The following is a 25,214-nucleotide window of genomic DNA, read 5'->3' on the forward strand; positions in this document are numbered from 1 at the left end:
CCTCAGCACAAATAATTGCCACAATAGAGAAACATTTTAACCATTCCCCGCACATATTCTTCATCATTATTTGCGCTCTTTCCTCCTCTTCTCGTTGTCCATCTACTGACGCTTCTCGAGTGCCTCGATCCGCTTGGTGAGCGTCTTGTTCTGCGCGATCATCTCGTCCTTGAGGCTGCCCACAGAGCTCTGGATCTGCTGCGTCGACTGCTCCACGTCCTCTGAGAGCACGTACAGACCGTAGCCAGCGCCCACGGCTACGCCAACACCGAACGACACGATGCGCTGCATGAAGGAGCTGCCGCCTTTCTTCACCACCACGGGCGCAGGCGTGGGAGCCACCTTGACAGCCTCCTCCTTGGCATCCGAGGCGAAGCGACGCACGAGACCCCGCGACTTGGCGACCTTGGCAACCTGAGAGCGCAGCATCTTGACTTGTTACTTCACGTCGGGATACAAATTGTGGGGCGTGTGGCTTGAGAGATTGAGCACATTTTTGGTCTAAAATAAAATTTAGTCCATAATGAAAATAGTCCGATAGCTAACCAGATCTGGGGTAAGTGGCTGGTAAAGTTGCCGCGTGAGAGGCCATTTTCGCTTTCACCGGCAAACCATCTAGCTATTGGAAGAGGCAACAATGCCGGACTGTGACGTTTGTGCCTATATGAACAATATACATCCGTCTATCGGGTTCATGTCATTTCGGGCGGGGTTGTCGCGAGTCGGCGTCGATGCGCTGAAGGCTGCGTGTGAACATCGCATTGGTCCTACCAGTGTTCTTGGTCTACAACTGAGAGATCAGTTTATCGATCTGCTGTGGGAGGGCTGCTTGGAATTGCGCAAGGCTGGGGCGCCGGCTGCGGCAACTACAAGCAAGAATCAACGAGTGGACTCAGACACGACGCGTCTGGAGCGAGGCGACCCCAAAAAGCAAAGGACTGATGAGACTGTCGGTGCACCAATCGACAGCGTTAATCTCGCTGTGGAAGATGTCGAAGCTATAGGACCTCTCCATGATGAAGAGTTTACAGCGAACAAAGCTTCAGTTGCCGAGCTTTTGGAGGAGGTCAAGCGTCTGCGATCTGATAACCGAAAGTTCGCGGTGAGCCAACAGCAACTCAGTGAGAGGCAGCAACAGCTCATACACAAGCAGAATGAACTGGTCGAGGTAGTGCAGCGACTGCAGTCTCAGCAAAATGTAAGTGACCGTCTTCTGTGCACGGTGTACGACCGACAGCGATCTCCAGCGAGCAGACACCTCTCACAGTTGATTCAAGAAGAGCAAAAAAACACAAAAAGGCAACAACCCAAAGTAAAGTTTTGAGTCGTAAATTTAAATTGCAATCAAAATGAAGTCTTCCGTTACGATTGTTGCCTTTTATGGACGTTTTCGGATGGGCAAGAAGCAAGCATCAATATGCACCCGATAGGAGGCAACAATGGAGCGGACCTTACACAGCTGCAGCGGGAATACCGCAACATGGAGCTCAACCGCAAGGTGTATGCGGACGAGAGTCACCAAGTGATGCGCAGACAGCAAACGGTGATCGAGAAACTCCGCAAGGACAATGAAGAGATGAAAGCCGAGTTGACGCTAGCTGAGCGTCACATCAATGAAGGCGCCGTAGCTCAGCAACAGGAGCATATTGCCCGTTTGCAGGACCAGATCGACAACTACAACCGCAAAAATGTGGCAGAGGCAAAAAGGTTGGAAACTCTGACGCAACAGATCCAAGTCATGAGACACAAAGTATTGCACCAAAAGAAACACATGGGTGGCGTCAATGCGGCAAAGGAAAACCAGCAAATGATAAGCAAGCAAATTCGCATCCTCGAAAACCGACTGGACAAGTCACTAGTAAAATTCAACGAAGCACTTGCACAGAATAAAGTTCTGCGTGAAGAAATTGACAATTTGAGGCGGGAACGAGTTGTATTTGACACAATTTACCGCAAACTTGAACGTGAACATGGAGACAAGAAACGACAAATGGCGCAAACTATCGAACTCAGTAACCAAGCTTACGAACAGCGCGACGCCGCACAACTCGAGCTTCGAAGTCTTCAAGAGGAAAACCGTGCTGAGCTCGACGCGCATCGTCGAGCCTTGACCGAGCTGATGGAAAGACTTGAGGAGAGTAAAATACTCGCAGACACAACAAACTATCGACGCGGGGCGTCCTCGGCTGGAGGCGCTCCTGGCGCATCCTCCGATTACGCTGGCAACATGTCAAGGGAGGAAGAGAATGAGATGAAGCGTAAAGTGCAAAAAGGGACGTGGGGTGTGGCAAAGGAAAAGGTGCATGTTCAGGTTTCCATCGAACGTGTGCAAAATTTCGAAGAGGCGTTTATGAAGATCAAAGCGGCAACACGAATCGACGATCTGGAGCAACTCGTTACGTCGTTTATCAAAAAGGAAGACCAGAATTTTTCACTTTTTAACTATGTCAACGAACAAAGCAACGAGATTGAGAAACTCGAGGAATGGATCGCAGCGCTACGTGATGAAGAACGTCGTTACGGCGACGGAGCCAATGGAGTTGCAGATGAAAATGGTGTTGGCCAACACAAGCAATTGCTACGTGACTTGGAAACTCGACTTGCACTCACGGAACAAGCAGCTGAAAAGTGTGAGACTCGTTGTGCAGAAGCTCAGAAGACAGTGAACACTGTCAAACGTGCAATCCAGAACTTGTTCACTAAAACTGGATGCAACGCACAAGCCATGGTGGAGATGTTGGGCGATTCGGTAGTCACGGAAGCGAACATGATGGCTTACTTGGGTGTCATTGAGCAGAAAACCAATGAGATTTTGCACCAGTACGCAGCAGTTGTCACTAGGCAACAGGCAGATGCCCAGAAGAGCAAACCTACCAGTGATGCCTATGATCGCGAATCACAGTTTGCAGCGGCAGTTGGAGCTGCAGGCGGCACGAACGGGGCTGTGGCGACTTTGCATTCGATCCTTGGGGTCGGTCCGATTGCACCAATGGGTCAGGAACCGCTACAGATCAACCCGCCAAACCTCGACGATTATTCCTCCGAGGGTGAAGATAGCGGAGATAATGACGACGCGATGCATCCTCTCACACGAGACGAACTCAAAGTGCGTACACTCAAGGGCATGCGGCGTCTTAACCATGCAAATGTTCCGCAACCAGGAATTGGCAACAATGCCAATTTCAATGCCAAACGTGCCGCAAATGCAACTTTTGCAACATCCACAAAGCTCCGGAAATAATTGTTGCCTTTAGGGTTTCACTTCATGAAAATGCAAATTATCTTGCTTGGTAGTACTTCGATTAAGTTTGCGTTTTTATGTGTGTTTCAGCGTTGTTGCTTATTCTATTAATCGGTGTCGCAATAGAGATAGAGTCTCGAGAATGGCACGCGTAGGTCAAGATGCACTGCGCAGAACGGACAAATGGCTCTGCCATTAGGCATCAGTAGCGCTGAATAGTGATGCGCGAGTTTGGTGCTGATCGCATGGCCACATGGATTAAAAACACACTCGGGAACGACATGTTGCTCTTCCGTCGACTGCAGTTGCGAATTTTCTTTCAGTAGCAATTGCACTAACGACCCTGGCGTTCGACAGAGGGGACACGTGTGCGAACTGGCAATCCGCTTTTCATAGCCAAATACATGTCCACACGCAGTAAACACATGCGGAATCTGGTTCAATGGCACCTCTTCACTCGGAGCTGCACGCGTGAAACGCAGCGAGTGCAACTGCACTGGACACTGGACGTTAAGACGTTCCATCTGTGTACTGATAGAGGACAGCGTTGCTCGTCCGTAGACCACAGGAGCCTCGAGAAGTTCATTGCTTTCAGCTTTGGTCTCAAGCTCGGAGCGGTAGCTGGTCTGGAATTGCAACTGGACGCCGCCAAGGTCAATCACCGCGCCGTCTGTCAATATCGGGGGTAGATCCTCGGCACCAGTAGCTGGACGATTAAACGCACCACTACGTGACCGCAACGCGCTAGCATGATGACGTCTACGATCCGAATTGGAGCTTGATGACGCATTTGCAGTGGCATCTGCCGTTCTCGACTCGATCGCGTACAATCTGCCATTCACCGAGACCTCAAACCACTGTTTATGTTCTGGCAGCCACAACCGGACACCGTTTTTCGTTAATCCATCGAGTGGCAACTCATTTGCATCTTGTAGATCCACTTCGAAATGTTCCAGTGGCCCATCCTCACTGGTTTCGTCAATATAGTGCTTCACACTGTTGCTACTTTTCACGTTGTGGCGGATGAATCCTCTTTCCGCATCTCTGGCCTGTTCCATCAGTGTCTTCATGACACATGTGTGATCTGTACCCAGTCGTTTGGACCACGCGCCACACCGCACACAGTGTTTTAGTGCATGTCCAGCTGTACTCATACGTCGAGTAGCATCAAAGCCGCCAGCAAAGATGCGACACTCAAAAGGAGGCTCTCGAGAGCACAAAATCCTCGCCGCATAGCGAGAAATAGTCCCAGATGCGCCGACTCGCGGTCCGGGGATCACAAAATCATTTTGACGACATGGCATTCGACCGATTTGGAACAAATCGAAATTTGGGTCGGAATGGAACTCCGTGACACTGGCAAATGGGTCTTTGTCATTCATAGGGACGCACATTTGGTACGGTGCGATACCCAATTCGTCTTCTGATTGGTTGTCGCTTGGACGACTACGCGCTGTCTCGATGCGTTGCATGATGCGCGTGGTGACGCCTTTGACGTCTTTAGTTTTGTGTTTATTGTCTTGAAACTCCTCAATTGGAATAACGTGGTGGAAACGATGAAAGCGAACGCCGTTGGCTCGAGAACGCTTCTCCAGTACGTAATGCGCGTTCTGGTCACCCAGAGGCTTCCACAGCTGGCCAAGCGAGCGCTTGCGACTCATGGACGCCTCGTCGGTGGCGTCAGAGAGACCGAAGGACGGCGGGGCCACCTCCACACTGCCACTGCGAGAGCGTCGCACCATGTCCACGCGGTAGCTGCTGTAGCCAAGCACTACGAGACGTCCGTACTCCATCGCCGGTCAATTGAGAAATGAGAAGGCAACTAGCCAGCCAGGACTGATATAGAGAAAGAAAAAGTGACTTTTGAACTCTGGATTGGAGCAAATAGTGGCGTTTTGTATGTACGATATGACAAAATAGGATACAAGTCTACGAAATGATCAAATTTTGATAACGGATATTGTCCAAGGATTTTCTAATTTTTTGTTGCCGAGATTATTGCTGGAACTTGTCGTTCAGCTCAAGTTCGTTCATGCCCGACACAGGTCACGGAGAGAAGCCGGGCGGGAAAATGCTGGCGTGGAAATCGTCATCTTCCTCGAATGCTTCAAAATCGACTGGCGCTTCTTGTAGTTTTTCAACTACCTGCGAAAACTGCAGCAACGAATCCTGTATTTTTAAAGAAAAATAGTTAAGCCGGATAGATTTTGTTTTTGCAAGGCTGGTATCGTACCATGATGGCAGAGCTCTTTTGTTCCATCGACTGGTCGATTCGTACTGGACACCGTTGCCCCACAGTCATGGAGCGTCTGGACGTGACTGAAGCTTTAATGCCTTTAGAAATGGAGGATTTGCGTTGAGTGGTATTGAAAGAACTGGTCGTCGCATCCAATGAACGTTGGAGATTGAGGATCGTGAGTCGCATACTCTCAAAATCGTTTGCGACTACTAACTGCTCCTGCGACAGCGTAAAAGGCTCCGGCTTGCGAGCGGAAGGGTGCTTGGTTGCTTGCTTGTATTGCGAAACCATGCTGAGGGTGGTCTTATTACGCCAAGAAAGGGATGTTCCGCCCTAAGAAATATGTTTGACAAGCATAGATAAGCAACGTAACCACTGTTGCAATGCAAACCCTTTACCTTCTTGATGATCATTTTTTCCATGTGTTGCTCGTACAAGGAGTAAAATTGTTTTCCTACTAGCGACAGAGGCATGGCTGAGTATATGGTAGCTACGATGATGACGAAAATATCAAAGAATTTCCCAATGGAAGTTCTAGGAACGTGGTCACCGTAGCCAACCGATGTCAGACTGTAAAATGTAGCATAAGGTGAGTGCAATTATAAAAAATCAAACATAAAAATAAACGTTACGTCGTGTATGAGAGCCACGTAGAGTGGATCATGTCGATAATTGTCGATTTCAACTTGTCTTGGATCAAAACTCGCTTCCCAATCGGAAGTCCTTCGACCAGCTCAGGTGTCAGCACGTCTTTGTTCCACCACATACACACTTCTCCAACGAAGCATTCTTTGCCGCGTTCAATTTCGTAGACCATCGCACCAGCAATAATACATCCTGTAAATAAAAAGAAGAGCTGTGGGAGAGAGAATGGGAACATGAGCCACTTTCTGGATTCACAAACCGTCGACGTACCGGGATAACGAGAGGTTTCCAGACTTTTATCGCTGTGGATGCTAGCACTTTTGTCCCGCGAAAGTGCTAAGTAAAAGAGCAAACTAGCGTTAAATCTAAGAGACAAAAATTGTGTTGTGAATAATAACGTACCCGCGTGAGTTTAAGAATTCGCAATATTTTTAGCACTCGAATGACCGACAGGAATGATGGTGATGTGGCAACAATTGCGTAGTCTGGCTGAATGCGTGCAAATAAAAGTTCCACGACCTCGACGAAAAATGGCACGATTGCAACCACGTCGAATATAACATAGACATTTCTCCAGAACTGCTTCCGGTTTTGGGAAATATAAAACCGAAGAGCCAACTCCAACGTGAACCACATACCAAACCACCACTCAAAGTAGATCCAGAATGGCCCCATGTCAAAGATCATGTTAAACGATCGTCGGCATTGCTGGCGGTAACACACCAAGTCACCACCAGCGTGAAGAAATGCATCCTGACACGCCAGCGCGGACGCATTCAAAGATCCAAAGTTCAATCCGTTCCCATAGCACTCTGGCGATTCGGTAACGCTAGAGCAGGAAAAGTGGAGTCGTTTGGTGAAATCACTCGTACCATCCTCGAAACGCAAGAAACACGCAGAGTCTAGATCACGGAATCCTGTTTCCCTGCAATAACTCTTCACAACAGATCTGCAGCCATTCGTTTCAACACCACTTGCGGCCAGCTCTTGCAACGATTCTGAAAAGAAAAACATAATGCTGACCAATGCAAATCCTACCATTGCTCGGTTCACTATGGCAGCCAGTCGCGAAGAATCTGGCACTTCTAGCAACAACCACACCCGTCCTCGAAGTGTTTGTGACGCCATATTTGGGTCAACAACGGTTGACATATGGCCCGATCTCACCTTCGCCTTGATCATAGCCTTCTTCGCCTTTGCGTACATACTACCTAGCACTCCATGTTTGGAATCCAGACCCATGCGAAGCGATCTTCGCCGGTGTGGAATAAATAATTGTAGCAGTTCAACAGCTTCCGCATGTATATCCATCAAGCGACTAATGCCTTCCTTGATCTTTTCCAGATGATCAGCCTCAGTTGCGAGCATTTCCATTGTCATTGTCATGGATTCGGAAGCTGAACGCGTAAAATTGTGGATATGGTTGTGTACAACTGACCACGAGTTCAATAAATGGTATTGGATATCACAAAGTCGTCTCGCGTGACTGTGAAGTTTTTGACAATCAAAAGGAGAGAGAGAAGCATCGAGAAAGCGAGCCTTCTTCTTCTTCTTGTCCAGCTGAAAACTCTCATACGTAAGCTGAAAATTATTGCCAATAATCGCCACAGGCATCGAGAAGTAAATCTGCCCGAGAATCATTGCAATCATCGTCAGCATGACTGAGCCAGGGTTTCGTAAAGAGGGTACTTGGTTGCCATAGCCCACGGTTGCGACCCTGCAATAAACGAAAAATAAAACAAGAAGAATAAACAATTAATTAAAAAATAAAGTGCGACATAAAATACTTACGTCACCATCACAAAATACGCCGAGTTGAAGATATCTGTAAATGTGCAAGTCTCGACATTGTAGCAGGGCTCAGCGTAGAAAATCGCTGTTGCTAGTATCATAACCAACGTAAACAGGAAAAACATAGTGATGCTCAAAGGCCGCAGGCTGGCTTTGATGGACTGGTGAATGATCTTTGTCGACTCGTTGTCCCGTAAAATAAGTGCCAAGCGCACAGTTCGAACTAGGCCAAGTTGGCTGACGTGGCGTTCGATGTCGGCATTCACCTTCAGAGCTTCCAAAATTTGCATCATATACCACGGAGAGATCCCTAGCAAATCCAGCCACATGTATGGATCACGGACAATTACTCGAATATTTCGAATCTGAATAATTCGTCCGAGGAATTCCAATGTGAAAAGTCCCGCAAATAATCCATCGTAAATCTTGTGGTCCTGCTGGGACGGTAGATACGGATACCCTGGGTCAGTACTTCCCATGCTTGGCCCATCGCACGTTTTGATGGCTAGGTCTGCGATTCCCAGCAGTATAAGAACAAATACAGCAGTGTTGAATCGACGACCCCACCGCGATACTGGCGGCAAGGCAAACAAATCACTGATCTCGCTCTTAGTGCGAACGTAAATCATGCGATAAATCGACGGATCGTTCACCTGCGGAGGTTTTACTGACGGCGCGTAACTATTTCTCGAGGCAATGTGCACTTTGTGCAGAGACAACTTGGTATTCACCAGTTTTACCAGATCGAGTTCAGCCACATTTGAAAGATTCTCCGATGAGTCATTAAAAATACCATTAGAAAAGATCGGATGTACTCTCGAAGCTCGAGGACCGGTAGTAGCTCTGTTCAATGACGACCGCTGTACAAGACGCGGAGAGTAACTAGGAGTCTCATGTGCTTCTAGATCTCTTCGACCTGGAGTAAATATCCTGTCGTTTTCCAGTGTTCTCGACTCTGTCGATGTCGGTAGTACAGGGATGTCTGTCGGGGCCGCAGTGTCCGCTTCCCACGACGGATTTCTCGTGAAGCTTCGGTATCTGGATGAACGTGGCCTGACGGTCGTGCGGGCTGATCCGTCACTAACTGCGATGGAACTGGGTAGCTGTTCGCTTTCGTTGCATCCAAAACTAGAAGAAGATCCCGGAAGTACCTGGGGCTGCGGATTATCAGACTGTTCATCGAGACCCGACAACGTCTCATCGGACATTTGATGTAGTGGAGGCAGAGCCCCACCTCGCTTTGACGTCTCCACAGTATCGACTTGTATGAAGCTCCCTGTCTATGAGATAGCGTAGTACTCCGTCCGGAAGAATACGAAGTTATGAATGAGCTGGTCCACAGTTTTCGTCGCCGCGCATGAAGCTGCTGTATACACGACGGCGGAGAGTGTCGTCGGGAAGCTGAGGGCTCGTTTAGTCTCCTGCGGCGTAACGCTTCCCCAACAAGTGTACACGGTCAGCAGCAGAGCAAGGACAAGGTAAAAATACACGGATGCCGATTACTGGGATAATCTTGTGTCAGCAATAACCGATTTGTGAAATGGGTACAGACTTCAACAAATAAACCATCACTCCTTATTTTCTCAAGCAGTTAATTGTGTTTTCGGAAATATCCTGTGACGATATGAGCTGTCTAAATTCCCTTTTATAATAATAGTATTTGAAAGTATGACATTTTAGGTTTCGCGGGTAGGGCTTTTTGCACGAGGTTTTTAGCCTCCAATGTAAGGTTTTTCTCGTTGGCTGGCTGAGCTGGTTTCACGAGTGACCTCCATTCGTGCAATTCCGCATCAGTGCGCTGCCTCGTGTGTACTCACTTCTATCTAGCAGCGACTGACTTCTTGCCATGGCGGGCGACAAGAGCTCGAAGAAGAAAGGCGGCAAGACCAAGGCTCACGTTAGCGAGTGGCCTTCCACGAACCCATCGTCCAGCTCACGCTCGATCCCTGCCAAAAGGTGTGTCTGCAACAAACCATCACTCTTGCCTTTTTGCCAAATAACCTAACACTTTTTCTAAACTCAAAAATGCAACAGCAATGAAAAGTTGCAAAAGCTCGTATCGCCACATTTGGACTCGTTCAACTTTTTCCTGACGGAAGGTTTGGACCTTGCAGTTGCCGACATGTGCAAAGTGCCAGTGGAGTTGCCAAACCAACACCGCATGGACATTTGGATTGAAAATGCGCAAATCGGCTACCCTACCACGGAGAATCAGATCACAGGCGAGCAGAAGCTCCTCCCCAGTGAATGTCGTCAACGTGGCGTGTCGTACACTGCGCCACTTGTCGTGACTCTGGCTCGCTCCTTCGGTGGCTCTCAGAACGTCGAGCGTCTTCAACGCGTGGTAGGTGAAATCCCCATTATGGTGCGCTCCAAGCGCTGCCATCTCAACGGCATGGCGCCCACCGACCTCGTTAAAGCTCGCGAAGAAGCCAATGAGATGGGCGGATACTTCATTTGCAACGGCAACGAACGTTGCGTGCGTCTCTTGCAAATGCCACGTCGACACCACATAATGGCCGTGCGTCGTGGCGCTTTTGCCAATCGTGGCGACTTGTACACGGAACTTGCCGTGTTCATGAAATGTGTCAAACGTGACCAATCCGCCGTCACTGTCACTGTTCACTATTTGCAAGACGGTAATGCAACAGTGCGTTTCGGAGTGAAAAAGCAAGAGTTCATGATCCCTGTGGGTCTCGTACTTAAGGCGTTGTACCCACTTACCGACCGCGAGATCTACGAGCGTGTCCTACGCGGAGACCACGAGAACACGTACCTGTCTGCTCGTGTGGAGCTTATCCTACGTGAGGCCAAGAAGTTCTCACTGTACACTCGTGACGAGGCGCTGGCGTACTTGGGCAAACATTTCCGGTTTGCCATGCCGTATGTGTACGACAACATGAACAACGTGGAAGTTGGCAGCAAACTATTGGACGATTTCCTGTTTGTGCACATCCCCAAGGGCGAAAAGGGTCGCACCCAAAAGGTCGAGTTGCTGTGTCTGATGCTGAGAAAGTTGTACGCCTTCGCCAAGGGAGATGTGCCCGAAGATAACGCCGATTCCGTCATGAACCACGAGCTTTTGTTGCCTGGCCACTTGTATCTCATGATCATGAAGGAGAAACTGCAAGAGTCGCTTGTTGCCATGCGTGCAAACATCTTGAAGGAGACGCAAAACAAGAAGCGAGCAGTGGTGATGGACCAAGTGTTTTTACGTAAAATGTGGGAACGCACGCCTAATATCGGGAATGCCATGACGTACTTCTTAAACACGGGAAATCTCCGCTCGTCCAGTGGTCTGGATCTCCTGCAGATTGCTGGCTACACGATCGTGGCGGAGAAACTGAATTACTACCGGTATTTCTCGCACTTCCGCTCGGTTCATCGCGGTCAGTTCTTTACGGAGATGAAGACAACTGCAGTGCGTAAGTTGCTCCCGGACTCGTGGGGGTTCCTGTGTCCCGTCCACACACCCGACGGCTCTCCTTGTGGTCTATTAAACCACTTGGCTGTCGAGTGTGAACTCGTGTGTCACCCTGCGTTCAAAGCGGACGATTATCTGCAACAAGAAGTCAAGTTGGCTCGCTTCTTAGCTAGTCTCGGTATGATCCCCACTTCGGGTTACGCCGATGGCGCTTTGATCGTACCCTACTCGTACCTGCCTGTTATGATGAACGGGAAAGTGCTTGGAGGAGCCCCAGCCGAAGTGTGCAAGCGTATCGCCGAGGTTTTACGCAAAGTCAAGTCTGCGAAGAGCTCGGAGGAACGGGACGCCAACGGTATCGTGTCGAACCTCGAGGTGTGTCTGATCCTACCAACTCGAGGTGGTCCCTTCCCGGGTCTCTACCTCTCTGCCGACGCTGCACGGATGTCACGTCCAGTGAAGCAAATGGACACGAAACGTATCGAGTACATTGGCCCCATGGAGCAAGTCTTCATGGACATTGCGTGCACCAAAGATGACATCCGTCCGGCCACAACTCACATGGAGATCAAGCCCACCAACATGCTGTCCCTTGTGGCTTCGCTGACCCCTTTTTCCGACTACAACCAGTCGCCACGTAACATGTACCAGTGTCAGATGGCCAAGCAGACGATGGGTACACCTGCACACTCGATTGTGCACCGCTCGGACAACAAGATGTACCGTATCCAGTCGCCTCAGATCCCTATTGTACAGAATGAACGTCTGCGTGAGTACCAATTGGACGAATATCCTCTGGGTACCAACGCAGTAGTAGCTGTGATCTCGTACACGGGCTTCGACATGGAGGACGCTATGATCCTCAATAAGTCGTCCTACGAACGTGGCTTTGGCCACGCGTCAGTGTACAAGCAACTGACTGTGGACATAAGTTCCAATGGCAAACAGGGCAGTGCCACGTCCAAGAAATACTTTTCCAACATCAAGACGGATGGCAGTGGCGACTACTGCTCCACGAAGCTAGATCGGGATGGATTCCCGCATATTGGACAGGTGGTGAACCACGGAGACCCCGTTGCCAGTTGGATCGACGAGACGACGGGTCTTCCTTCGGTCCAGAAGCATAAGGAGTCCGAACCAGCGATTATCGAGCAGGTGAACATGATCGGCAACTCGTCTTCATCTTCCGAGTTCACTAAGGCGAGTATCAAGCTCCGTTTCTGTCGAAACCCGACGATCGGTGACAAGTTCTCGTCACGTCACGGACAGAAAGGTGTCATGAGTATTTTGTGGCCGCAAGCCGATATGCCCTTCTCGGAATCGGGAATTTCTCCCGATATTATCATTAACCCGCACGCATTCCCGTCGCGTATGACGGTCGGAATGTTGATCGAGTCGATGGCTGCAAAGACGGGCGCCTTGAAGGGCAAATACATGGATGCCACGCCGTTCCAGTTCAGCGAAAAAGACCGCGTCATCGACTATTTCGGCTCGCAATTGAAGGAACATGGCTACAACTACATGGGCAGTGAACCACTGTACTCCGGTATCTCCGGTACCGTCATGCAGGCGGATATCTACATCGGTGTCGTGTATTATCAACGTCTGCGTCATATGGTTAGCGACAAGAGCCAAGTGCGTGCGACGGGCCCCATGAACTCGCTAACTCGCCAGCCTGTTAAGGGTCGTAAGAAGGGAGGAGGTATCCGTCTCGGAGAGATGGAACGTGACTCGTTGCTGGCTCACGGTTGTGCCTTCTTGGTGCAAGATCGACTGTTGAATTGTTCCGACAAACACATTGCCACAGTTTGCACCAATTGTGGCAGTTTGCTGTCTAATGCCACGCAACGCTCGACGGTGGAAACAGCTGGACAAGGAGAGATTGCAGTTGCCATGAAGTCCAAGACGCAATGGTATTGCACAGTTTGCCAAACGGGGGAAAGTTGCCAACCTGTGGCAATGCCATATGTCTTCCGCTACTTGGCGAACGAACTGGCGGCCATGAACATCAAAATGTCACTCACTTTGAAGGGATGCTAAAAACGGATGAAACAAAAAAGGGCCGGTTACGCCTCCAAACAAAAAGATTTATTTGGTGTGAACTTATCCGTTTTTCTTTTCTTTTTGCATTTGCGCAAAAAGTTTGCATTTGGGGTTTCACGACACAAGTGCAACAAGAAAGATGAGGGCAACTAGCGACTTTAATGCGTCGTTGCGTCAATCTCGGAGTCCGAGTAGTACGACACCACGTGCAACTCGAGGCCATCCGTATCAAGGGATGAGTATCAATGTGTCTTCGGCTGCCAGTTCACCTTCTAGTAGTGCACGTTCCTCGCCACGTAATACCTCTTCTCCGAGTAATACGCGTCGACAGCAACACTACAGTTCACCAGGTGGATATCTGCAACGGACAGCGATTTCCAATGCCTACAACTCTGGAGGTTCCCGAAGTGAAGATGCCGAGACGTCGTCAACAACTTCGGAAGGATTTGTCGAAAGACCGTCGTCTCCAGCTCATAGTACACACAGCATCTCGAGTAGTTCGAGTCGATACAGTGAACGTGGCAGTAATTTCAAGGTGGTCATTCGTGTACGACCACCGTTGCCACGTGAACTTCATGGGGATCGACCGTTCCAGAACGTCATCAATGTGGATCAACACGGTCACGTGTTGACTGTATCAGAGAACCTCAGTGCATTGAGTAATAGTGGGAATTCTGATAACGAGTCTAGTACCCCAGGAGCATACGGTAGTCACGTGTTCTCGTTCGATCATGTGTACGACCAACAATGTACGCAGAGCACTGTGTACGAGAACACAGCCAAGGCTGTAGTGGAGTCCTCCCTCGAAGGATACAACGCTACTATCTTCGCTTACGGACAGACAGGAACGGGTAAGACGTATACAATGGAAGGGTTCAATAGTGGCTCTGGTAGTGTCGAGGAGCGAGGGATTATCCCTCGAGCGATCGAGCAGATTTTCTGCCACATCCAAGCAAATGTGTCCGCACGATGTCGCTTCCTTGTACGTGCATCATATTTGCAAATATACAACGAATCCATCTCAGATCTATTGAAACCGGAACGATCCAACTTGACGATCCGAGAAGACCGTCGTCGTGGCGTGTTTGTTGAGGGGTTATCGGAATGGGTAGTACGATCACCGGAAGAAATCTACGGTCTGATGGAACGTGGTGGGGCCATGCGTGCTACTGGTAGTACAAAGATGAACGAGCTGTCTTCTCGTAGTCACGCTGTGTTTATCATTATCGCCGAGCAAAGTAAGACAACGTATGTGGATTCCAAAGGTAACGACGTAGCACCGGAAGAGTTCATGACGTTGGTTAACGCCTACCAAGCACGTCACGGTACCACTCCTACGAACGGGAAAGCATCCAACGGTGCCAATGGGAACGCAGCAGCGTTGCACCCGAAGCTTGAAGCCATGGTACGACAGAGTTTTAAGGTTGGGAAGCTGAATCTCGTCGACCTTGCAGGCTCAGAGCGTGTGCGATTGTCCGGTGCTACGGGTCAACGACTAGAGGAGAGTAAGAAGATTAACCAGTCTCTTTCAGCACTTGGAAACGTCATCTCAGCTCTCACCGATGCACGTGGACGTCAGCATATCCCGTACCGTGATAGTAAACTCACTCGTATCCTTGAGGACTCGTTAGGTGGCAACTGTAAGACCACGATGATGGCTATGGTCTCTCCTGCATTGGAAGCCATGACCGAGTCGCTGTCGACGCTGAAGTTCGCTAACCGTGCTAAACACATCAAGAATGAGGCTCGAGTTAACGAAGATTTAGATCAAAAGTCATTGCTGCGAAAATATGAACGAGAACTGAAGCGACTTCGGGCGGAACTGGAGGAACGCTCTCGAAATGTTGTGGATAAACGTCGATTGTTAGAGCTGGATGAACAACGACGACGTGCAGAAGAAGACAAGATGGCGGCGATTCGAGCGCTGGAGGAACGTTCTCGTGAGTTTATGAGGGAGAAAGAAGAGAAGAAACGTCTTGAACAGCGGATTTCTGCACTGACTTCTCAAATGATGATGAGTAATCAGAGACGACTAACACCTTCCGGATTGAGTTGCGACGGAGAGACGCTTAACGTTGAGGATCCGTTGATACGAGATGCTATTAAAGAGCATCAAGATCGGATCCGACAAGAATATGAATGTCGTCTTGCTGATCTGGAGAAGGAACGAGAGACCATTGAAGAAGAGAAAGCACAAGTGGATCGATACAAGCAATTACTGCTCAAGCAACGTGACATCATGATCGCTCTCACTCAAAGACTCAATGAACGTGACGAGCAGATCACTGCGTTGCAGGACGAACTGGACGCTTATGATCGTCACCAGAAGGAGCTTGAAGAGAAGCTTGATGAGAAGACAGCACATCTCATTCACTTGCAACGTGTAGCTATGGAACACAACGCTAGTTCGCCTGGTAAAACTGATGCTGAGTTGCTTAAGGCGTTGGGAGATTGGGGTGGAGGTGCAACACAAGCGAAGACGACACCAATGGCTACATCTGCAGCTTCTAAACCTCCTACTGAGCTGCTCATTACACACAAACAATTCCGACCTCATCCGGTTGATCCCGTGATCATTAACGATAACAATTACAGTAACAACGCTGGACATTCTCTGCTATCTGCCGAGGAGAAAATCCAAGAACTACGTGGGTTAGTTGATGCTCAAACGGTGGAGCATCAACGGATGGCGAAAGAATTAGAAGATGTCAAAGCTGAAAAGGTTTCAGTTGAGTTCCAGATGCGTGAGAAGCTCGAAAAGCTTGTCCAAGTGGAGCTCGAAGCGCGTTCCAAGGACCTCAATCGCTCGGATAGTAGAAATAAGCAACAGCTCGTAAACTTGCAAAGACAATTAGAAAAATTGATGCTGGAGAATCAACAGCTACAGTCTCGAGCAGCTACTGACGAGCAGACGCAACTACAAGCACGTTGTGAGACGTTAGTGAAGGAGAGACGCGCAGTGCAGACCATCATGGAGCACAAGATCAAGACGCTTGTTACAGCTATCGGTGAAGCTTCGGATGCCACGCTTCAGACCGCAGGAGGAGCTGATAAACTCGGAGAGCCCGCAAAATGGCTGGCGCGAGAGATCAACGCTCTTCAAAGACTTGTCAACGCTTCAATCGTTGCTTTACGTAATGCTGACGCTGGCAACGGAAAGCCTACAAAGGAGTCTGTTAGTAGCCAACCTACGCCTACGAATGCACCTACTGGCATCAGTAGTAATCGCGACAAACCTGATACCTCGAGAGCGATGGCTACGTCGGTATCGGGTGCTAATTTGTCAGTAGATGAACTCATAGAGCAAAGGAGAGCGCAACTCCAACAGCAACGCGAACGATACCCCAGTAACTAGCCAGTTGACAAGAAATAACACAAAAATGAACTCAAATTTTAAAGTGGACTAACACTTTTGACAGACTCGTCACCTTGAGACACTGATGGCGGTGGTAAACCTACTACGACATCTTGACTGATCCATCGTTTTTCACTGTCGGCTACGAGAACTTTGAGTTGGTTGTCGTCACTTTTCAGAAACGAATCCACGATCCAAAATTGGGCGGAAGTGCAACATCCTGGGATCACGAGCATCACGAGAGATAATTCCAAGTGTCGATGGTGCTTGAAGGTTGAAAACAGCCTTGTAGCAAAGTACGCAATGTCCGGGAAGAAGATCCAGAGAATTAAAACATCAACCACTTTCATGAGTGTAAGTGCCGTTAGATACGCGAAGAACTGTGTCCACCAAATCCTCATCAGTGGCGGATCTCCATAGTCCCCACACCGAGCGATGTCCAGAAGTCCGAATCGCGCAGCCGTGTTGTCGATTAAACGCAGGAAAACGATCATGATGAAGCAGCCCCATGTCGTGTCGAGAATGTAAATGACAAAATAAATTCCGCACTACACGCAACATATTTTTTAGTTTGCAAAAAGTAAAATAACGTTATTTGCGTACCTCATCGTAATTTTCAGTCGATGCAGCAATCATAACAATCGACAAGATGACACTGATGCAGTGGATGTAGAACGCACCCAGAGACTGTTTACTCACGTCCATCGCCCAGACTTTTATGGGCCGGATAGGGAACTCGAGCTTGCGCTTGATGTAGAGCAGGAAGATGGCGATACAGCCCAGCAACAGCTGCAGCAAGCGCCCAAACACATCCGTGAACAAGTGACACTGATCGTCGCTGGAATGCAAGACCACCATGGTCTCTTTAAAAAGTAATTGAGACTGTTAAATTTAATGAAAACAGTATCTTGTGTGTCCTTTCGTTTATTTTTTCTTATTATGAGTTCAACGGTCACACCGACTTCAACTAAACGTTGGATATGCACACACCACGCGATCCGTTGGCTAATAGGCGTTGTCCACATGCATAAAGTTTCTGTCCGTAGCTTCACCGGCCTCGTTGCCTTGGTAGTCAACGACAAAGTCGTTAGGCTTGGAGCCATCCGGGAGTGGCACGCCCCAGTCGCAGTCCTGCTCGATACCGAGATTGTTGTGGTGCATCTGGATACGGAACCAGCCGTTCTCTCCCCAGTACGTTCCCCACGAGTTACGTCCGATCCCTAACAGCAATTAACGAGTTAATTGCTGACATCAAACGTAACAATATATCGGAATGTACGTACAGTATTCCGTGTCTGTTTCTTCGTCGTATCCCCAGCCAGCGACCGAGATTTCGTGGTTAATCAGTGGGAACATGACGTGTTCCGAGTAGATGCCACCGGTGTACGACTCGAACTTGGATGTGGCGTGCACACCGCAGCCAATGGGGCCTCGTTTGTAAATCTCAGCCTTCATACGCTCAGCGCCGCTCACGGAGCCGTACTCAGACACGTAATACTTAGCGAACTTCTTGATGGGTTCACACACTCCAGGAGTGAACGACTCCTTCGACGGCCAGCAACTGCGTCAACATAACCAAGTCAGTGTCCATTATACCGTCAACTTAATATTAGGCGTTTACTTACGTCTCGCAGATAGCAAATTGGTCGCACTGAAGGTTCTTGGCTTGATAAGCTTGACACGTTTGGTCTGGAATGCCATGGCGGTGTGCGTACTCGTACACTAGACCAGGGTTGCCACCATTACAGGTGCCGCCTGCATGGCAGTTGATGAGAACTTGAGGCGACAGAGCAATTTCCGGCCACGACGCTATTAGGTACAGTCAAATCAGCACACTAAAAGAGTATAAGAAAACCATCTCCGAACGTACCATTTCTCAGGATGGAGATACGATCCGACAGTGCACTGGTCGTTCCTTGAGCCCAGCAACTGCCACAGTACTTGGGGATGTGTTGGTTCTTGTCCCACGTGACGTAGTTCTTGCCGTTAACATCACGCCAGTCCCAGCTCTTAGGCAGGTCTGTAACATCCATCGTCTCATGAGGTAGCGGCGAGATCACGCGTTCTCCCCCAGCAAAGTGGAGCTTCTGACGACAGCCACCCAGTGTCGACTCCACCGACGTCTCTTCTTGAGGTTCTTTGACCTTATCCTCTTCCTTTTCTTCAATCTTGGTCGGAGTGGGCCATCCGTCGTCTCGAGGCACTCCAAAGGCGCATTCGCCTTCGACTCCGACGTTGTTGACACCTCGGACGAGTCGCATCCAGCCACTTTCGCCCCAGAAACTACCCCAACTGTTGCGTAGAACCCAAAAGGGTACTCCGTTCTCCTCGCCCCACCCAACGATCGAGATGGCGTGGTCCACGTCTGTAGCGTTGGTTTTATCGTCAAAGATACCTCCCGAGTACTTGAGGAACCCGTCGGTAACTGCCACACTGCAGGCGATTGGCCCACGAGCGTAGATCTCGGCCATCATCTGCTGCTCGCCCAAGGTAGTACCGACCTCTGAAACATAATATTTGTCGTATGACTTTTGAGGGAAACAGCCCTTGGACGGCAAGCAGTTCTCACACACGTCCATGTCGGTGCACGTGTTGCCGGTGTCATGCCCCGTGGCTGCGTAGCGCTGGCATCCTTCTTCGGGGACGCCGTGTTCTTTGATATAGCGATATGCTTCCAATTGGTCACCGCCGTGACATCCGTTGTCCTTCTTGTCACAGTTAAGGATCACTTGAGGAGACAGTACTACCCCTCGATGCACTTCCACAGACGGCTTGTTGCCTGGGTTGCGCTCCTTGAATATGAGAATGCGATCTGCCAAAGCTGATGTCGCGGCTGTATAAAATATGACATTCCGAGAAGAAATGTTAGATTTTATATTGATATCAGCTTCAAGGAGGATTTAGTCGTACCGAAGGACCAGCACGAGCCGCAATAGTGAGGGATGTGCTGGTTGCGTGAGATGCTCACGTAGCGCGTGCCGTTGACATTGCGCCAGTCGAAGTTCTTGGGCAGCTTAGACACGTCGATGTAGTCGTGCGGCCGGGGCGACGTGAGCGACACTGAGCGGTCCGGACTGCGCACGTAGCCGTAGCCCCCGCTGCTAGTGAGTTCGGGCAACGAAAGCGGTGACGCCGAGGCAGTGGCAGCTGCAAGGGCGACAATGAGAGACGCCCGCATCGCTGCAGCTTTTAGAATTCTTCTGGCGACTTGAGCTCTTGACGTCAGGATGAAGAATGACGCTTCAACAAGGGGGAAGTACCAAATCTTCTCAAACGGTTTATGGAGGTTAAAGCATTGTCAAAGATGATATCAGGATAAGCGCACATTTCTGTAAGTGGATGTGCTGCTGATGTGTTATTCCATCATTGGACCCTGCTAGCCTGTAATATCCAATATAAACGTATACAATGGCAAGATCTGTGAAAAGTGATAGCTTTTGGGTGTCCAGAATCAGACATGAGCGTTAAGGTGCCGTCCGTTGTGCTGCCCAGCGGGGCGCGGATGCCGATGCTGGGGCTGGGTGTGTACAAGGCAGCAGCAGGCGAAGAGGCCTACGAATCTGTTCTGTCGGCCTTGCGTCTAGGCTACCGCCACATTGACACCGCGCGGCTGTACGAGAATGAGGCGGACGTGGGGCGCGCTGTACGGGACTCTGGAATCCCTCGCGAGCAGATCTTCATCACGAGTAAGCTGCGCGAGTTCCACTGGGGATACGACAAGGCACTGGAGGGTGCGCGCTCCAGCAACGATCTCATCGGCTGTAGCTACATCGATCTGTTCCTGCTGCATCAGCCCTTTGATCCCAAACTACGCGCTGATACATGGCGCGCACTCGAAGATCTGCAGAAGGAAGGCGTACTGCGTGACATCGGTGTGTCAAACTTTGGAGAAGCGCATCTGGCCAAACTGGCCGAGACGTGGAAGGTCAAACCGGCTGTGAACCAGATCGAATTGCATCCGTGGCTCACGAGACAGTCGCTGGTCAACTATTGCGAGGAGAACGGGATTCATGTCCAGGCCTTCTCACCTCTGGCGCGAGTGAAGAAGATTGACGACTCGAGACTTATTGAACTTGCCAAGGAAGTACAGGCAACACCCGCTCAGGTTTTGATTGCGTGGGATCTGGTTAAAGGATACACCACAGTGCCCAAGTCGGTGCACGAAGCGAGACAGAAGGAAAACCTGGAAGCGGCCAACGTGAAGCTCACACCGGAACAAGTGACACGTCTGGATGCATTCAACGAGGACTTTTACTCGGGCACAGACCACGTCAGTAACTCTGCTGTCTAAGAACAGGATTTCACATTCAGTTTAGCATCGTTACAGCCTTCTGTAGTTTCTAACTGGAGACTGAACACGTGCTTTTTGTTGTTTTCTAACACGTTGACGACATATATTTCCTGCAGCATCGGGCTGCTCCCTTGACACCCGTCAGCTTATAGATGATCTTCGCTTGACGTGATGAGGGACTGGGGCAAGTGACCGGTCTCGTTCACTGCCGTGACCTTGATAGGTCGATTAGCACACACATCGATACGTGTGATGCCACAATGATTGATCTCGAAGTGACCCCACGTGTTCGTAGGCGCGATACCAAGCGCACGACACAAGAAGAACCGGATAAGGTTGGCATGACACACAAGTACGCAGTAGGACTCTTCGTCGCTCTCGTCTTGAGCTTCACCTGAGCTCAAGAAGAACCTGTTGAATGCTTTCTGCATCCGTTTGACGTCCATACGACTCCGTTCCTGCATGCCATCGTATGCACTATTGTCACGTGCACCTGTTTCCCCGCCAATTACAGGACTGGACGAGTATGGCAGTCCAGGCCAGCCTTCACGTAGCAATGGACTCGGGTTTAGTAGCACTTCTCCAAAGTTATTGGAGATAATACCAGCAGTCTCCACTGCACGCGTCATATCACTGTGGTACACAGTGATGTCGTGTCGCGTGGGGACTCGGTTGTGAGCCATTGCCAAGCATTTGCCCGTTTGTTCAGCTTGTTGTCTTCCCATCTGGGAAAGCACTTGCTCCGAGTCCGATACTTGAGGCACATGCGCATTGATGTAGTGGCCATGACGAACAAGAATGATGTGCTTGGTTCTGGGTGGCGTGGCGTACACGAACTCTCCGAGAGACGACTGTACCTGTTGGTGAGACTTGTGATCCTGCTGTCTCGGTAGCGTCTGCTGGTCTTCACGCCGCGCATTCGTGTCCGCTTTCCCTTGTTGCGTTCTAACGCTAGTGTCACTCGACGATACAGGGCTGTGGGTAGATTTACTTACAGTGTTTTCTTGTTCTCTACCTTGGAATCTGAGGATGCCGTTCACCCACTCGACATACTCCTCCTTAGTCGAAGCCGTGAAGGTGTAGGACGGCGATCGCAGCCCATTGCCACTACTACTTGGTTGGTAATGCAACTGAAACTTTAGGTCGTTCGCAGAGGGTTCATGCACCAGGTCCATGGCGTCAACATCTAACACGATGGTATGATGACTGTCCTTGGACACCGTCTCTAATGACAATCCGCTGCTCTTTCGCACCAAGACGCAGTAGATCTACACCAAACAGTCACAACATACTCTCAGCACTTTGTTCCCATCGGTTGTAGCCATTCCCAACTCCTCACCGAGCCTAGCGTACGGAAGACTGACGAGTCTTGCCCTTTGCCGACCAGTTCCGCTACGACCAGCAGCCCCTTGACCTCCACTGCTTCGCCATCACGCCGTCTCTCACCTGGTAGAGACGTCAATAGTGCGCGTTTGTGACCTCGCTTCTGGTTGGCAGGGAGCTCTTCGGAGAATGTTGTCAAGTCTATGGGCACAGTTCCGCTGGCTGGTCGCTGTTTGCGCTTGGGCGAGCTCCGTGTGCCTTGCTCGCCCTCACCAGCGAGCAACAGCTTTTGCATACGCACGGACTCCGTCTTGACGGAGCAGCCGCCGCCACCCTTGCCGCTCGCGGACGCCGGAGTCACGGCCAAGTCCAGCGACATGGCTGCACAAGCAAGTGCGACTTGCGAATGCTGATGACGAAATGAAAATAAACGTTTCAGCTGAAAAAGTAAAATTTTCTGAGGAATGGGAAGCTCACATTTTGTACCGGATACCGAACCGATCCCCGATACTTACCGCATGACCTAACGCCGTTAGGCCATGCCGCCAGCGCACGCCAATCCCAGAAAACGGGCTGGAACATTTCTTCGTAGTGAAGCCAAGTGGTTCGGCTCAAACTTCATTCAACTTTGCTGTAGCTTGTTTTTATTCAAACAGCACGACTCGTGCTGCACGAGTCAGGTGAGCACATCACACGATTCATTTGGCATGCTGGACTGGACAACTGTCGTAGGACGAGAAGAGCCGACATTCGAGCACCGCTCGACTCGTCGAGAAATCGACACAAAACGCCAAGTTTCTGAACGAGTTGACTAAAATCTAACGAGAGTGGGAGAAAAATGTGAATGTAAATTGCAACAGCTGCTGCTCATCGACCGAGAAATAGGCCGCGATAGACAAAAAAGCAGAAGCGCTGCTCGCCCTAGGATCGGGCTGGACGAGCACAGCGAGCAAACACGGCATTCATCTGGACTCTTCCAGCGTCTTCCGCTGGTTTGTTGTTAACTTTTCACCGACAAGAAATTTACATGCCGCGCTTCCTGCAGCGAGAAAGCCGGAGCTCGAATCTGGTCTCAGTGAGACTCTCACTGACTCAGTGACTGTCAGCACCAGAATTTCAACAATCGTTGCTTGACGGTGCCGCTAAAGTTGGTTAGCGGCGCTAACTAAGGTGAGCTGCAACCTTCGCTTCCTCTCGACGTAGGAGCGTGGGAGGTTTGCAGAGTGAGCGTGCCGATTCGCTGCACGCACTTTGACATGGTACTGTACATACATTCTGCGCATTACACAACATTCACCAAACATACTTTGTTCAAGAGATCTTTACATCTGATCCAAATAGTTGGCAAAATGCTCGTCGACTGACTGACCACATGCAGCAACTCCGCCGGGTGGGTGCTGCAGTCTGAGCTGGCCACACGAGAAAAAGCCCCCGAGCACGAGAAGGATATGGCGCCAGGAGATGAAAATCCTATGGAGACGCTCAGTGGCGACGCGTTTGTGGGGTACAACGAGTGGGCGGCCGAGACGCTCAAGGTGCGGATTGCCACAGATTTCGTCTACGAGACTCAGGACGGTGCGTGTGCTTCCGAACGCGGCGTATTTATCGCCGAGGATGTGACGCCACACACCGAGGTGTTCAGTATCCCGTTAGACTCGGTACTGTCCGTCAAGAGTCTGCAGGATATCTCTGCGTTGCAGAGCATCACCTTCTTCCAGCAACTCACACCCGAGCGTGAGGATGATCAGCTGGCCATCGCGTTACTCTACGAGAAATATATGCAAGGCGACAAGTCCAAATGGGCCAAACACATCGAATTGCTGCCCAAAACGTACCATAATGCGCTGTACTTCGAAGCGGGAGAGATCAAGGCGCTGGAAGGCAGCAACTTGTTCTTCATCGCTCAACAAATGGAGGAAAAAGTGGCATCCGATTATGCCGTATTGAAAGAATCTGTGCTCTTTGAACTCTTTGAGAACATCACAGAGGGGATCACCGTCGACTTATTCGACGAAATCTTCTCCTTGGACAACTACAAGTGGGCGTTGTCGACGATCTGGAGTCGCTTCGTGTCTTTAAGACTGGATGAGGCTCCGTCTGAGAGACAGATAGAAGAACTTAAGGGTAGTAGTCTACCGGTAGCTAAGCAGTCGTTCAAGGCCATGGTGCCGGTGTTTGACATGCTCAACCACGACCCTGAAGCCGAGATGTCCCACTTCTTTGACATGGAGACTCAATGCTTTAAGCTCGTGAGTCATCAACACTGGAATGCTGGTGCACAGATGTTCATTAACTACGGAGCCTTGTCGAATCACAAGTTGCTGTCGTTGTACGGCTTCGTGATCATTGGCAACCTGTTCGATGCTGTGGATATGTGGCTGCCCATGGACGAAGCGTCCACCAAGTTTTATCACGAGAAGGAGCAGTTGCTTCTTGTCAACGGACTGGATCACGCTACCAACCCGTTCGAACTTGTGGCCGAAGAGACCAACGATCTACTTCTGATGGCTACACGGATACAAGAGATCGACTGTGACACAATTGACGAGCTCGAGACGCTAGCGTACAAGGCGCTGGACGGAGAAGTGGTGAGCTTGGAGAACGAGCAGCAAGCTCTCACACGTCTCATCTACACTCTGGAGCAGATGCTGAAGGCGTTCCCGACCTCAATCGAGGAGGACGACGAACTGCTGGGGTCCTGGGAAGAGGATTTGAAGCAGCAAGGTGATGAATGCAGCGACAGTCTCAACCACGAGCGGATGGCAGTGGCAGTTCGTCGGTCGGATAAGTACATCCTCTCGGAAAACATCAACATGTTGAAGTGGAAACTCCTGGACATTCTACCGAAGCATTAGAGTGTGC

General features: G+C 50.0%; 11 protein-coding genes across 11 annotated transcripts; 5 read left to right on the forward strand and 6 right to left on the reverse strand.

Moving 5' to 3' along the window:
- Positions 1 to 30: 30 nt before the first annotated feature.
- Positions 31 to 536, reverse strand: PITG_02416 (uncharacterized protein; the record flags this gene model as incomplete). The annotated part of the gene is made up of 1 exon (XM_002907297.1): positions 31 to 536. The coding sequence occupies one exon, from the start codon at positions 427 to 429 to the stop codon at positions 103 to 105; it is 327 nt and encodes a 108-aa protein (XP_002907343.1).
- An 881-nt stretch (positions 537 to 1,417) lies between these two features.
- Positions 1,418 to 3,241, forward strand: PITG_02417 (Outer Dynein Arm Docking Complex; the record flags this gene model as incomplete). Its single annotated transcript, XM_002907298.1, has 1 exon — positions 1,418 to 3,241. The coding sequence occupies one exon, from the start codon at positions 1,418 to 1,420 to the stop codon at positions 3,239 to 3,241; it is 1,824 nt and encodes a 607-aa protein (XP_002907344.1).
- A 107-nt stretch (positions 3,242 to 3,348) lies between these two features.
- On the reverse strand, positions 3,349 to 5,037 carry PITG_02418 (uncharacterized protein; the record flags this gene model as incomplete). The annotated part of the gene is made up of 2 exons (XM_002907299.1): positions 3,349 to 4,000; positions 4,058 to 5,037. The coding sequence occupies 2 exons, from the start codon at positions 5,032 to 5,034 to the stop codon at positions 3,349 to 3,351; spliced, it is 1,629 nt and encodes a 542-aa protein (XP_002907345.1).
- A 1,071-nt stretch (positions 5,038 to 6,108) lies between these two features.
- PITG_02419 (Voltage-gated Ion Channel (VIC) Superfamily) lies at positions 6,109 to 8,545 on the reverse strand (the record flags this gene model as incomplete). Its single annotated transcript, XM_002907300.1, has 4 exons — positions 6,109 to 6,336; positions 6,396 to 6,461; positions 6,528 to 7,842; positions 7,917 to 8,545. 4 exons carry the CDS (start codon positions 8,543 to 8,545, stop codon positions 6,109 to 6,111), a joined length of 2,238 nt encoding a protein of 745 aa, XP_002907346.1.
- A 1,217-nt stretch (positions 8,546 to 9,762) lies between these two features.
- Positions 9,763 to 13,442, forward strand: PITG_02420 (DNA-directed RNA polymerase I subunit RPA2, putative; the record flags this gene model as incomplete). Its single annotated transcript, XM_002907301.1, has 2 exons — positions 9,763 to 9,872; positions 9,951 to 13,442. 2 exons carry the CDS (start codon positions 9,763 to 9,765, stop codon positions 13,378 to 13,380), a joined length of 3,540 nt encoding a protein of 1,179 aa, XP_002907347.1.
- Positions 13,443 to 13,522: 80 nt separating this feature from the next.
- Positions 13,523 to 16,738, forward strand: PITG_02421 (kinesin-like protein; the record flags this gene model as incomplete). Its single annotated transcript, XM_002907302.1, has 1 exon — positions 13,523 to 16,738. One exon carries the CDS (start codon positions 13,523 to 13,525, stop codon positions 16,736 to 16,738), a length of 3,216 nt encoding a protein of 1,071 aa, XP_002907348.1.
- Positions 16,739 to 16,776: 38 nt separating this feature from the next.
- Positions 16,777 to 17,232, reverse strand: PITG_02422 (uncharacterized protein; the record flags this gene model as incomplete). Its single annotated transcript, XM_002907303.1, has 1 exon — positions 16,777 to 17,232. One exon carries the CDS (start codon positions 17,230 to 17,232, stop codon positions 16,777 to 16,779), a length of 456 nt encoding a protein of 151 aa, XP_002907349.1.
- Positions 17,233 to 17,329: 97 nt separating this feature from the next.
- On the reverse strand, positions 17,330 to 19,916 carry PITG_02423 (cysteine protease family C01A, putative; the record flags this gene model as incomplete). Its single annotated transcript, XM_002907304.1, has 6 exons — positions 17,330 to 17,601; positions 17,791 to 17,958; positions 18,022 to 18,299; positions 18,364 to 18,547; positions 18,609 to 19,571; positions 19,649 to 19,916. The coding sequence occupies 6 exons, from the start codon at positions 19,914 to 19,916 to the stop codon at positions 17,330 to 17,332; spliced, it is 2,133 nt and encodes a 710-aa protein (XP_002907350.1).
- Positions 19,917 to 20,183: 267 nt separating this feature from the next.
- On the forward strand, positions 20,184 to 21,118 carry PITG_02424 (aldo/keto reductase family; the record flags this gene model as incomplete). Its single annotated transcript, XM_002907305.1, has 1 exon — positions 20,184 to 21,118. The coding sequence occupies one exon, from the start codon at positions 20,196 to 20,198 to the stop codon at positions 21,027 to 21,029; it is 834 nt and encodes a 277-aa protein (XP_002907351.1).
- Positions 21,119 to 21,175: 57 nt separating this feature from the next.
- Positions 21,176 to 22,731, reverse strand: PITG_02425 (uncharacterized protein; the record flags this gene model as incomplete). The annotated part of the gene is made up of 4 exons (XM_002907306.1): positions 21,176 to 21,898; positions 22,025 to 22,297; positions 22,369 to 22,620; positions 22,714 to 22,731. 4 exons carry the CDS (start codon positions 22,729 to 22,731, stop codon positions 21,176 to 21,178), a joined length of 1,266 nt encoding a protein of 421 aa, XP_002907352.1.
- Positions 22,732 to 23,734: 1,003 nt separating this feature from the next.
- On the forward strand, positions 23,735 to 25,207 carry PITG_02426 (uncharacterized protein; the record flags this gene model as incomplete). Its single annotated transcript, XM_002907307.1, has 3 exons — positions 23,735 to 24,423; positions 24,484 to 25,047; positions 25,096 to 25,207. 3 exons carry the CDS (start codon positions 23,825 to 23,827, stop codon positions 25,205 to 25,207), a joined length of 1,275 nt encoding a protein of 424 aa, XP_002907353.1.
- Between the last annotated feature and the right edge of the window lie 7 nt (positions 25,208 to 25,214).

This window comes from Phytophthora infestans, genomic scaffold (genome assembly GCF_000142945.1).
Source record: "Phytophthora infestans T30-4 supercont1.3 genomic scaffold, whole genome shotgun sequence".
Lineage (NCBI taxonomy): Eukaryota > Oomycota > Peronosporomycetes > Peronosporales > Peronosporaceae > Phytophthora > Phytophthora infestans.